Consider the following 13,242-nt stretch of genomic DNA (forward strand, 5'->3'; position numbering starts at 1 on the left):
GTCCATGATACAGCTGAAAAAATAACTTGTTTGCAGTCAGCTGTATAGTAATGCGTGTTATAGGACCATAAACACTATTGGTTAAACATTCTGTCTATAAGTACAAATATATTTTTCATAAGAAATAACACAAAAACATTAAATTATGTTCGTAACTAGTATCGATACACCAAACAGAAAGTTTTCACCACAACAAGTTTTATATACAGGTACGTATTAACATGAAATATATATAGTTGTATTATTTTTCAACATACCCGCAATGCGATATAGCTACAACTACACGTGATACGAGTGGACGATTCGTGTTGATAACAAACTTACAATGGTACTACCTTTAGACATGTGTACGTCAGTAACAATAGTCAGACACGTTATTCTGGCCGAGAGGAACTCGTTTTCTATTGTTATTGTCGTGTATTGACACATGACAATACAATTATACATGTATGGTGGAGGGCGTATTCCCTCTAGTATATATTTATGATACTGTTGTCACTTTCTAACGTCTAATTATTGTGTCAACACCGCGCACGTGTTACTTTTTATCAATAGAAAAACATCAATGGAATGTCATACAAAAATAAATGTTTTGAATATTCCAAATATACAACAAACCAATAAAAATCAAGGAACACTCACCTGTCCTTCGCCATGATGCTCGTTACTGCCTGATTATCGAGCGCGAGTTGACCTCCGACCTCGAATCACGATGATCAAATTTGTCAGGTAAGGCTACAGTCGTCATCTACCTGTACACCTGCGATCGATCATGTGTATATCTATTGTGACGAACACTGCGTATCTTCTGCAGAGAAAACTAAGACTGACGGTAGATATCGGTGTAAGCTGATAATACCAGGGTACGTCTGAACACTGGAACAGCTGCTGTCGTCGTTTGCATACATTGGACTCGATCAATAGACCGAACACCACAGGAGTTGATCCCCATTAGGTGATGCGGCCAGCGTTACCTGAGATTTTACACAAAGACGCAATACCTGTACGAAGTACAAGCAAGGATGGATTGTCTCCCTTCGCAGTGTAATATTATACAATATTTCCGTGCTGGCTACTATATAATTCGCCCGTGCGCCCGCACTTTACAATTCTTGCTGTTGCTATTTCTAAAGAAATACTGGACTTGATAGTAGACTTGTCAACCTACCATACCCTGTGATACGTGTAATCAATAATAAACATGTGTAACAACTGGGCTTGATACTAATTAATGCATATAATCTTATTATTTTAATGAAACTAAAGTTGTTTTTTGTTACATCAAGTAAATTAAGACTAAATGTATTTGAATACGGCGATAGGTTAAGATAGGAGGTGGGATCAAGGATATAGTGATAGGTTATGATAGGAGGTAGGATCAAGGATATAGTGATAGGTTATGATAGGAGGTAGGATCAAGGATATAGTGATAGGTTATGATAGGAGGTGGGATCAAGGATACAGTGATGGGCTATGATATGAGGTAGGATACAGTGATGGGCTATGATAGGAGGTGGGATCAAGGATACAGTGATGGGTAATGATAGGAGGTAGGATCAAGGATACAGTGATGGGTAATGATAGGAGGTAGGATCAAGGATACAGTGATGGGTTATGATAGGAGGTAGCATCAAGGATACAATGATGGGTTATGATAGGAGGTGGGATCAATGATACAGTGGTGGGTTATGATAGGAGGTAGGATACAGTGATGGGTAATGATAGGAGGTAGGATCAAGGATACAGTGATGGGTAATGATAGGAGGTAGGATACAGTGATGGGTAATGATAGGAGGTAGGATCAAGGATACAATGATGGGTTATGATAGGAAGTAGGATCAAGGATACAATGATGGGTTATGATAGGAGGTAGGATCAAGGATACAGTGATGGGTTATGATAGGAGGTAGGATCAAGGATACAGTGATGGGTTATGATAGGAGGTAGGATCAAGGATACAGTGATGGGTTATGATAGGAGGTAGGATACAGTGATGGGTTATGATAGGAGGTAGGATCAAGGATACAGTGATGGGTTATGATAGGAGGTAGGATACAGTGATGGGTTATGATAGGAGGTAGGATACAGTGATGGGTTATGATAGGAGGTAGGATCAAGGATACAGTGATGGGTTATGATAGGAGGTAGGATACAGTGATGGGTAATGATAGGAGGTAGGATCAAGGATACAGTGATGGGTTATGATAGGAGGTAGGATCAAGGATACAGTGATGGGTTATGATAGGAGGTGGGATCAAGGATACAGTGATGGGTTATGATAGGAGGTGGGATCAAGGATACAGTGATGGGTTATGATAGGAGGTAGGATCAAGGATACAGCGATGGGTTATGATAGGAGGTAGGATCAAGGATACAGTGATGGGTTATGATAGGAGGTGGGATCAAGGATACAGTGATGGGTTATGATATGAGGTACGATCAAGGATACAGTGATGGGTTATGATAGGAGGTAGGATCAGGGATACAGTGATGGGTTATGATAGGAGGTAGGATACAGTGATGGGTTATGATAGGAGGTAGGATACAGTGATGGGTTATGATAGGAGGTAGGATACAGTGATGGGTTATGATAGGAGGTAGGATCAAGGATACAATGATGGGTTATGATAGGAGGTGGGATCAAGGATACAGTGATGGGTTATGATATGAGGTAGGATCAAGGATACAGTGATGGGTTATGATAGGAGGTAGGATACAGTGATGGGTTATGATAGGAGGTAGGATGCAGTGATGAGGTATGATAGGAGGTGGGATCAAGGATACAATGATGGGTTATGATATGAGGTAGGATCAAGGATACAGTGATGGGTTATGATAGGAGGTAGGACACAGTGATGGGGTATGATAGGAGGTAGGATACAGTGATGGGTTATGATATGAGGTGGGATCAAGGATACAGTGATGGGTTATGATATGAGGTAGGATCAAGGATACAGTGATGGGTTATGATAGGAGGTGGGATCAAGGATACAATGATGGGTTATGATAGGAGGTGGGATCAAGGATACAATGATGGGTTATGATAGGAGGTGGGATCAAGGATACAGTGATGGGTTATGATAGGAGGTAGGATACAGTGATGGGTTATGATAGGAGGTGGGATCAAGGATACAGTGATGGGTTATGATAGGAGGTAGGATACAGTGATTGGTTATGATAGGAGGTAGGATCAAGGATACAGTGATGGGTTATGATAGGAGGTAGGATACAGTGATGGGTTATGATAGGAGGTAGGATCAAGGATACAGTGATGGGTTATGATAGGAGGTAGGATCAAGGATACAGTGATGGGTTATGATAGGAGGTAGGATACAGTGATTGGTTATGATAGGAGGTAGGATCAAGGATACAGTGGTGGGTTATGATAGGAGGTAGGATCAAGGATACAGTGATGGGTTATGATAGGAGGTAGGATCAAGGATACAATGATGGGTTATGATAGGAGGTAGGATACAATGATGGGTTACAATAAGAGGTAGGATCAAGGATACAGTGATGGGTTATGATAGGAGGTGGGATCAAGGATATAGTGATTGGTTATGATAGGAGGTAGGATCAAGGATACAATGATGGGTTATGATAGGAGGTAGGATCAAGGATACAATGATGGGTTATGATATGAGGTAGGATCAAGAATACAATGATGGGTAATGATAGGAGGTAGGATCAAGGATACAGTGATGGGTTATAATAGGAGGTGGGATCAAGGATACAGTGATGGGTTATGATAGGAGGTGGGATCAAGGATACAGTGATTGGTTGATAGGAGGTAGGATCAAGGATACAGTGATGGGTTATGATAGGAGGTGGGATCAAGGATACAGTGATGTGTTATGATATGAGGTGTGATCAAGGATACAGTGATGGGTTATGATAGGAGGTATGATCAAGGATACAGTGATGCGTTATGATATGAGGTGTGATCAAGGATACAGTGATGGGTTATCATAGGATCAAGGATACAGTGATGGGTTATCATAGGAGGTGGGATCAAGGATGCAGTGATGGGTTATGATAGGAGGTGGGATCAAGGATACAGTGATGGGTTATGATAGGAGGTAGGATCAAGGATACAATGATGGGTTATGATAGGAGGTAGGATCAAGGATACAGTGATGGGTTATGATAGGAGGTAGGATCAAGGATACAGTGATTGGTTATGATAGGAGGTAGGATACAGTGATGGGTAATGATATGAGGTAGGATCAAGGATACAGTGATGGGTAATGATATGAGGTAGGATCAAGGATACAGTGATGGGTTATGATAGGAGGTAGGATCAAGGATACAGTGATGGGTTATGATAGGAGGTGGGATCAAGGATACAGTGATTGGTTATGATAGGAGGTAGGATCAAGGATACAGTGATGGGTTATGATAGGAGGTAGGATACAGTGATGGGTTATGATAGGAGGTAGGATACAGTGATTGGTTATGATAGGAGGTAGGATCAAGGATACAGTGGTGGGTTATGATAGGAGGTAGGATCAAGGATACAGTGATGGGTTATGATAGGAGGTAGGATCAAGGATACAATGATGGGTTATGATAGGAGGTAGGATACAATGATGGGTTACAATATGAGGTAGGATCAAGGATAGAGTGATGGGTTATGATAGGAGGTGGGATCAAGGATATAGTGATTGGTTATGATAGGAGGTAGGATCAAGGATACAATGATGGGTTATGATATGAGGTAGGATCAAGAATACAGTGATGGGTAATGATAGGAGGTAGGATCAAGGATACAGTGATTGGTTATGATAGGAGGTAGGATACAGTGATGGGTTATGATAGGAGGTAGGATCAAGGATACAGTGATTGGTTATGATAGGAGGTAGGATCAAGGATACAGTGATGAGTTATGATAGGAGGTAGGATCAAGGATACAGTGATTGGTTATGATAGGAGGTAGGATCAAGGATACAGTGATGGGTTATGATAGGATGTAGGATACAGTGATGGGTTATGATAGGAGGTAGGATACAGTGATGGGTTATGATAGGAGGTAGGATACAATGATGGGTTACAATAGGAGGTAGGATCAAGGATACAGTGATGGGTTATGATAGGAGGTGGGATCAAGGATATAGTGATTGGTTATGATAGGAGGTGGGATCAAGGATACAATGATGGGTTATGATAGGAGGTAGGATCAAGGATACAGTGATGGGTTATGATAGGAGGTAGGATCAAGGATATAGTGATGGGTTATGATAGGAGGTGGGATCAAGGATACAATGATGGGTTATGATAGGAGGTAGGATCAAGGATACAATGATGGGTTATGATATGAGGTAGGATCAAGAATACAGTGATGGGTAATGATAGGAGGTAGGATCAAGGATACAGTGATGGGTTATAATAGGAGGTGGGATCAAGGATACAGTGATGGGTTATAATAGGTGGGATCAAGGATACAGTGATTGGTTGATAGGAGGTAGGATCAAGGATACAGTGATGGGTTATGATAGGAGGTGGGATCAAGGATACAGTGATGTGTTATGATATGAGGTGTGATCAAGGATACAGTGATGGGTTATGATAGGAGGTATGATCAAGGATACAGTGATGTGTTATGATATGAGGTGTGATCAAGGATACAGTGATGGGTTATCATAGGATCAAGGATACAGTGATGGGTTATCATAGGAGGTGGGATCAAGGATGCAGTGATGGGTTATGATAGGAGGTGGGATCAAGGATACAGTGATGGGTTATGATAGGAGGTAGGATCAAGGATACAGTGATGGGTTATGATAGGAGGTGGGATCAAGGATACAGTGATGGGTTATGATAGGAGGTGGGATCAAGGATACAATGATGGGTTATGATAGGTGTGATCAAGGATACAGTGATGGGTTATGATAGGAGGTGGGATCAAGGATACAGTGATGGATTATGATAGGAGGTGGGATCAAGGATACAGTGATGGGTTATGATAGGAGGTAGGATCAAGGATACAGTGATGGATTATGATAGGAGGTGGGATCAAGGATACAATGATGGGTTATGATAGGAGGTGTGATCAAGGATACAGTGATAGGAGGTATGATAGGAGGTAGGATACAGTGATAGGAGGTATGATAGGAGGTAGGATCAAGGATAGTGATGAGGTATGCTAGGAGGTAGGATCAAGGATACAGTGATGGGTTATGATAGGAGGTAGGCCTCCATTTGGTACTAGAATTTAATACTAGAATTATATTTTTATTAACTATATAGAGGATATTGAATGGTTCACCGTGGAATATAACGTATATTTCAAGAGTATGACAGAATCTTGATATTTTTTATGACTTTGACAGAATATTGATATTTTCACAACTTTGACAGAATCTTGACATTTTCACGAGGGTGACCGAATGTTGATATTTTCACGAGTGTGTGCTTCAGTTTTATTGAAGCATTCTTACTCAAATGACCTGTCAAATTACATTCATTTGAGAATGCCCTCTAGCGGTCAGCCAGGAAAGGTTTACTAATATTAACTCAATATGGTTTCATCACAAGTGTCGACTATTTCTCAATTTTGAAAAAAATGCCGTCAAACCATACACAGGGACAATTTTTTGGTTTCCAATAACCACAGTTAATTTTCTCATAGCTGATCATAAGCAGTATTCATACTTTAATAAACAGAGACTATTAATACCGGTGTTGACAATATTAATGTGATCTGTGTAAAAATAGGAACACTGCTTCTGGCTTTTTGTTATATTTGCAGTCAGATAATTTTATAGAATATTGACATAAATAGGTTTCCTTGTTTCCTATATAGCTGACCTAAAGCATTTTGGTAACTTGCTTTTCTGACACTGCCAATTAAGCAAACTTGACGAAATCCAGATTTACTTCCACTCTCGTGGGTAAGTGTTCACATTACAAAGCTACAAGCTGTACAAATTATACAGGAAACAAGGAATATTTTGTAAGGAAAATAACAAGATGGACAGAAATATACTTAGCTTCATTCATTTCCAATATTTGAAAGGATACAGACGAGTGTTGGATATATATTTTACCAAATTTTACGAACATAATTGAAATAGCTCTATAAACAAGAGATCCCAGAGGGATCTTGGCGCCCACCATTGAATGATCTTTATAGGTTCCATGTCAGATTGACCTTCTCTCTATTTTTCTCTTCCTCTTACTAATCTGTGTAATTTGAGAAACCTCCCTCCAGTACTTTCAGACTTGGGGAACCTTTATATGAAATTTGAGATTTAGCGATAATGACTGTCTGTTGGCCATGTTGTTTTCAGATTAGTCCCAAAATGCAATACGAGGGACCAAGGGGAACCTACATATGAAATTTGAGAAAGATCCCTGCAGTACCTTCTGTAAAATAGCGATAATAAACATCGATTGTCAAAATCTAAGATGGCTGCCTGTCGGCCATGTTGTTTTCAGAATGGTTCCAAAATGCAATATGCATATAACAAGGGACCAAGGGCAACCTACATATGAAATTTGAGAAAGATACCTCAAGTACTTTCTGAGAAATAGCGATAACAAACTTAAATTTTCGAAATCCAAGATGGCCGCCTGTCGGCCATGTTTATTTCGATTGGTCTCAAAATGCAATATGCATAACTATGCACCAAGGGAAACCTACCTATGAAATTTGAGAAAGATCCCTTCAGCACTTTCTGAGAAATAGCGATAATAAACTTCAATGGTCAAAATCTAAGATGGCTGTCTGTCGGCCATCTGATGATGGTGGGCTAAAATTGACATCACTTAGCAATTAAAAAATATTTTTGAATAATATCAAAAGATAAAGTAGTGAATGGAATAACAATGAAGACAAACTTTGTTTGTTTTGCTTTTGTCTTTACAACAATATTTAAAGGGAATAATCTTTTTTGGGTAGTTTGCATTAATCTACAATATTATTTACATGAATATGCCTAGCCTTCTCTTGATATTTGAATAAAGTGGTCATCAGATATACGTATCTGCTGAAATGTCCTAGGCCTACTTCAAAGTAGCTCTATTTACGGAAACAGAGCTGCAATATGAAATCAGTATAAAGAAAGAAAACTTTAAGTTGAAGAATAAAAGCCAATCAATTCCTCAAATTTGTTTCCTTTCTGGGAGTTGCTACAGAGTTCACAAACAAGAAACTCGAGAATTCATCTTCATGTGATGTAACCAAAGATGTGTCCGAATGATTCACAGGTCCACAAAAGCATTAAAAACTAAAGATTCTTCAGTTGTGTTTACATAATAAATCAAAATGTCCCCAAGTTGTGTCTGCAGGATTCCCAGGTCCACAACAGCATTAAAAATCTAAAGGTTCCAAAGTTGTGTTTACATAAAAAAAATGTCCCTAAGTTGTTTTTGCACGATTCACAGTTTAACAAAAGCATTAAAAACTAAAGATTCATCAGTTGTGTTTACATAATAAATCAAAATGTCCCCAAGTTGTGTCTGCAGGATTCCCAGGTCCACAACAGCATTAAAAATCTAAAGGTTCCAAAGTTGTGTTTACATAAAAAAAATGTCCCCAAGTTGTTTTTGCACGATTCACAGTTTAACAAAAGCATTAAAAACTAAAGATTCATCAGTTGTGTTTACATAATAAATCAAAATGTCCCCAAGTTGTGTCTGCAGGATTTCCAGGTCCACAACAGCATTACAAATCCAAAGGTTTTTAATTTGTGTTTACATAACAAATCTGAATGTCTCTAAGTTGTGTCTGCACGATTCACAGGTTAACAAAAGCATTAAAAACTCCAAAGTTCCTAGATTGTTTTTACATTAAAAATCTAAATGTCAATAAGTTGTGTCTGCACGGTTCCCTGGTCCACAAAAGCATTAAAGATCAAAACATTCCCTAGTTGTGCCTACATAAAAAAATCTGAATGTCTTTAGTTTGTGTCTGCACGATTGACAGGTCCACAAGTTAACAGAATTAAAAACTCAAAGTTCCTAAATTGTTTTTACATTTAATATCTAAATACCCTAAGTTGTGTCTGCACGAATCACATGTTAACAAAAGCATTAAAGATCAAAACATTCCTTAGTTGTGCCTACATAAAAAAATCTAAATATCGCTATGTTTTGTCTGCACGAATCACAGGTCCACGACAGCGTTAAAAACTAAAGGTTCCAAAGTTGTGTTTAGTCCTGAAGCATGTTGTCTGATATATGTGTTGAATCAACGTGTTGAGGTCTATCATTATTTAAATCTATTTAAATAGTAATGGGTCTCAATGTCAAGAATAATGGAAATTGACTTATCTACTCCTTTGTTTTGTTTCCTATCAAAAGATATTGTTTTAAGATTATTGTTGAAACTTTTCCAAAAACTTGTTGGTATTGATTTCTGTCTGAGGTCTGGTTGACGTAAATAAAAAGCCCATTTTTCAGGTCTAGACAAACAATTATTCTGGAGATATGTAAAAAAAACCTTTTGTTCAATTATTGAATACTTTGCTGTAATTGTGCAGACATTGGTTTTATTCGGCTTCAGTTATTAATTTAAGATTAACCGAAAAAAAAATATTTTCATCATGCGCTGTTTATTTTGAACGCAAGTATGTAATTTGCGTCTCCATGACTGGTGAATATGCCAAACACAAAGGTGCTGTAATGCTGTAATTTTCTGCATAAAAAACTGCTCTTGCAGCTGAAACACTAGCTGAATCATTGGCCGTAAGAAATACACCAATTTCTGTATCTGGACATTTGGACTTAAATCAAGAAACATTTTGTAATACGTATTTATCATCTCGTCCAGAAATATATTAAGCAACCGGATATCCTTTATGGTAATCATCGACTACTAATAAGGTGATCAATTTAAAGTTATACATATTAGCCTTTTGTTGAATCCATGCAAAGAATCCTACTCCCAATTTTTTTTTTTTTATACATACCAGGTATCTGATTTCTCTTCAGTCAGTATTAATGCTGCAGCACCCAATGCTGGAAGAGAGGGCTCAATTTTACCTGGCTGTTTAAAACAAAGAACTGGACTAGCACCTTTGTTGGATTCCAACTCCCGTACCCAAAGACAATTACTAGTAGATGTTGCATCATCTTGATGTTTAAATTGACAGTCACCGAGTTTAGTTTTCATAGCCATAGTATTTTTCCAATTTGCTAAGTGGTAAAATTTAATGTCATCACTACTGCGATTACTAGCAACAGAGCCTTGTTTCCCACTCCTGTTGCAAACAAACTGATAGCTTGTAGAAGTTTTGCTTTATTTTTTTCTGAACGTTCTTTACCAAAATAAACATTGTTACTCAACTCTTCCGTTTTTCCAATATTTAAATTCATTGAATGTTTTAAAATCTAAATTGTTGTTTCTATCTTTGCAGAATGATTAGAAATTAAATGGGACAAAAGCTATTTTACTGTACGAAAACGGACAGGACAAGAAGGAACCATGCACGGAACTGGATTTATGGTTGGCTTAGATAAAACCTACATCATATTATGGTGTTCCGTTAGGGCCAAATTTCCAATATAGCTTCTTCGCTCCGTCGGCCTAAACGCGAAGGAGCGAAAACACGATGGCGAAGGAGCGATGGAACTTCGCTCCTTCGCCTTCGCGTTTATGCTTCAACGGAAATTTCTATTTCCGCATGCTCAGTCAGTCGATCTTGATACACGTGCTGTCAACGCCAAACGCTGAAGAGAAAATGAAGTTGAATTGACCAAAGATTAACTACTATGTGAGAAATTAACCCACAGAAAAAAAAAGATCAAGACAATTCAGATCGAAAAGTTGTGAAAGCTTTCGGAAGTAAACAAAATCAGAAAAAAGAGACTAAGACAATTCAGATCGAAAAGTTGTGAAAGCTTTCGGAAGTAAACAAAATCAGAAAAAAGAGACTAAGACAATTCAGATCGAAAAGTTGTGAAAGCTTTCGGAAGTAAACAAAATCAGAAAAAAGAGACTAAGACAATTCAGATCGAAAAGTTGTGAAAGCTTTCGGAAGTAAACAAAATCGTTTTCTGTCTTTCTTGCTCGCAAACTTTGTGACGATTTGATCTAAATCTAAATCCTCCGTCTTGTAGCAATGAATCATTGCCAGTCCAGGGTACACATCAAGAATTATCAAAATTATGCGGTTATAATATAAAATATTGATATTGACAGAACGTCAAACTGCTGTTCAGTCAGACTCGAGTCGCCTCATTGCGTACAAATAATTTGACCAATAATTTACTGTAGGCTCGTGGGATATGTATGTGATTTACCAAATGTGCACAATCAAAGTAGATAGACTATATAACTATATTTTGCTTGGAAATAACATTCCATACAAACATATTGTGATACAAACATCAAATGGAATGATAACTAGATGTATATAGTCTAGACATCTAAAGAAAATGTCACTTCAACAGAAGCTTGGTTATGTTGTTGTATCCAATAGGTATTTACATGTACATGTATACTCATGTATCCAATAGGTACATGTACATGTATACTAATGTATCCAATAGGTACATGTACATGTATACTAATGTATCCAATAGGTACATGTACATGTATACTCATGTATCCAATAGGTATTTACATGTACATGTACTCATGTATCCAATAGGTACATGTATACAAACATTGTATTTCTTAGTCCATATGTTCAATAATACCCATACTTCATTACCCTTACGTATACTTCACTAGCTAGGCTAACGTGTAATATTATAAGCTTTAGGTCTAAACTTGCATTAACCTAATACATTGAAGTTATTCCATTACTTTGTTTTCAGTACAGAAAGTAAACGTATATGGATTCTTAAACCAATCAATTCATAGGTATAGAATAGCCAGTATCTAATGGCATTAATACTTACAATTGCTTCGTGGGGAAATTGAAATTCCTTATCCATTCCTTATCATTTTCCATTAACAAGTCTTTTAAGAAATCATCAGTGAAATTGCACTAAGCAATGTCTGGGTACGTCAGATTTTGTTGTCCGATCAGTGACTCGGCTTTTTCTAATGTAACTGGTGGTTGATTTTGCGGTGAGGATTTGGAATCCCCTCCACAGAAACTTTGAATCTTCCGCTGGGCCATTTTGATGACCGGATGCTATGATAGGAAAGGCTACATTCGTTTTGAAACTAGTTACACATTATGTTATTCTGATGGGACCATTTGATTTCAACTTTATATTCACTTGGAAGTCTCTAAATAGGAGTACCCCAAATCAGCCGCATATTCCCGAGAGTATGTAGATAAATTTTAATTGCTTTTTTTTTTTTTTAGAAAATGATATGTTTAAATGATTGAACTTAATGCGAAGGAGCGACGGAGCGAAAACATGATGGCAAAGGAACGATGGAACTTCGCTCCTTCGCAATCGTATTTTCGCTCCTTCGTCATCGTGTTTTCGCTCCTTCTGTTTAGGTCGAAGGAGCGATATTGGAAATTTGGCTCTAACCGAACACCATATAATATCAAATTTTTTGCTATTTCTTCTTATAATTTTCACTTACCATGCTTCTTCAAACATAGAAAGCCAAAAAGCATGCAAAAATTAACAGAACATCACACTGGAATATTTATAAAGGAAGTAATTTAATTCTTTTTTTTTATGGTGTTCATCTCTAGCAAACATGAATCAAGAAGAGCTTGATGTTTACTGATATCAAGTCTATATCTAATCCACAACTGGCAGGAATAGTGAGTGGTTGTTGATATGTTATTGTGTACTAACAGTGAATATATTAACAACTATTCTGTTCACGTGTGTTGGGATTATCAACATAAAAAAACAAATCAAAAATGGCAAGTTGATAAACAAAATTCAAATATTTACTGTAATGTTTTCTCCGTCATTTGAGGTATCCTGTGTAAAAGCAATGTCAAATGTTACTTGTTATAGCTAGGGGTCAAATTCTTTATTCTTTTCCATTACATTTAATGTCGATATTGGAGATCCTAATAAGACAAATGTAAAAACATGATTATTACATGTATACTATTCTACAATGCACCATTTTACCTGTCCATGTATACACGTACTTGTCCTCCATTATGTACTAGTATAGTACCAAGAAAGCTAATCCTCCGCAAGACATTTGAAGTTATGAGGTCATTCTTAAAAACTTGAAAAGCAACATGCTCCTGGGGTATACTTCTATCTAATTCTTATCATCATTAAGATTAAAATTTCATGTGACCTTGAAACTGGACAAAGATGACAATTTGATAAAAAAATTGATCTTTAACCTACTGGCCATGC

At 37.5% G+C, this 13,242-nt stretch overlaps 1 protein-coding gene and 2 long non-coding RNA genes across 4 annotated transcripts in view; 2 read left to right on the forward strand and 1 right to left on the reverse strand.

The window, feature by feature from the left end:
• Nucleotides 1-909, reverse strand: part of LOC117334586 — a 33,873-nt gene extending 32,964 nt beyond the window's left edge. The window contains exon 1 of the mRNA XM_033894281.1: nucleotides 643-909. Coding sequence (XP_033750172.1) covers nucleotides 643-656 — 14 coding nt within the window. The 5' untranslated portion in view covers nucleotides 657-909. The remainder of the gene's footprint in view (nucleotides 1-642) is intronic.
• A 934-nt stretch (nucleotides 910-1,843) lies between these two features.
• LOC117334587 lies at nucleotides 1,844-2,330 on the forward strand. The gene is made up of 3 exons (XR_004534197.1): nucleotides 1,844-2,047; nucleotides 2,078-2,144; nucleotides 2,175-2,330. It is a non-coding gene; the product is annotated as an uncharacterized LOC117334587 (long non-coding RNA).
• A 678-nt stretch (nucleotides 2,331-3,008) lies between these two features.
• LOC117334588 lies at nucleotides 3,009-3,429 on the forward strand. 2 transcript variants are annotated; one of them, XR_004534199.1, is made up of 4 exons: nucleotides 3,009-3,087; nucleotides 3,185-3,221; nucleotides 3,252-3,325; nucleotides 3,393-3,429. It is a non-coding gene; the product is annotated as an uncharacterized LOC117334588 (long non-coding RNA). The 2 variants fall into 2 exon arrangements; XR_004534198.1 differs by lacking the exon at nucleotides 3,393-3,429 and adding an exon at nucleotides 3,356-3,392 and having other exon boundaries at nucleotides 3,185-3,325.
• Nucleotides 3,430-13,242: the final 9,813 nt, after the last annotated feature.

This window comes from Pecten maximus, chromosome 9, assembly GCF_902652985.1.
Source record: "Pecten maximus chromosome 9, xPecMax1.1, whole genome shotgun sequence".
In the NCBI taxonomy this organism is placed as follows: domain Eukaryota; kingdom Metazoa; phylum Mollusca; class Bivalvia; order Pectinida; family Pectinidae; genus Pecten; species Pecten maximus.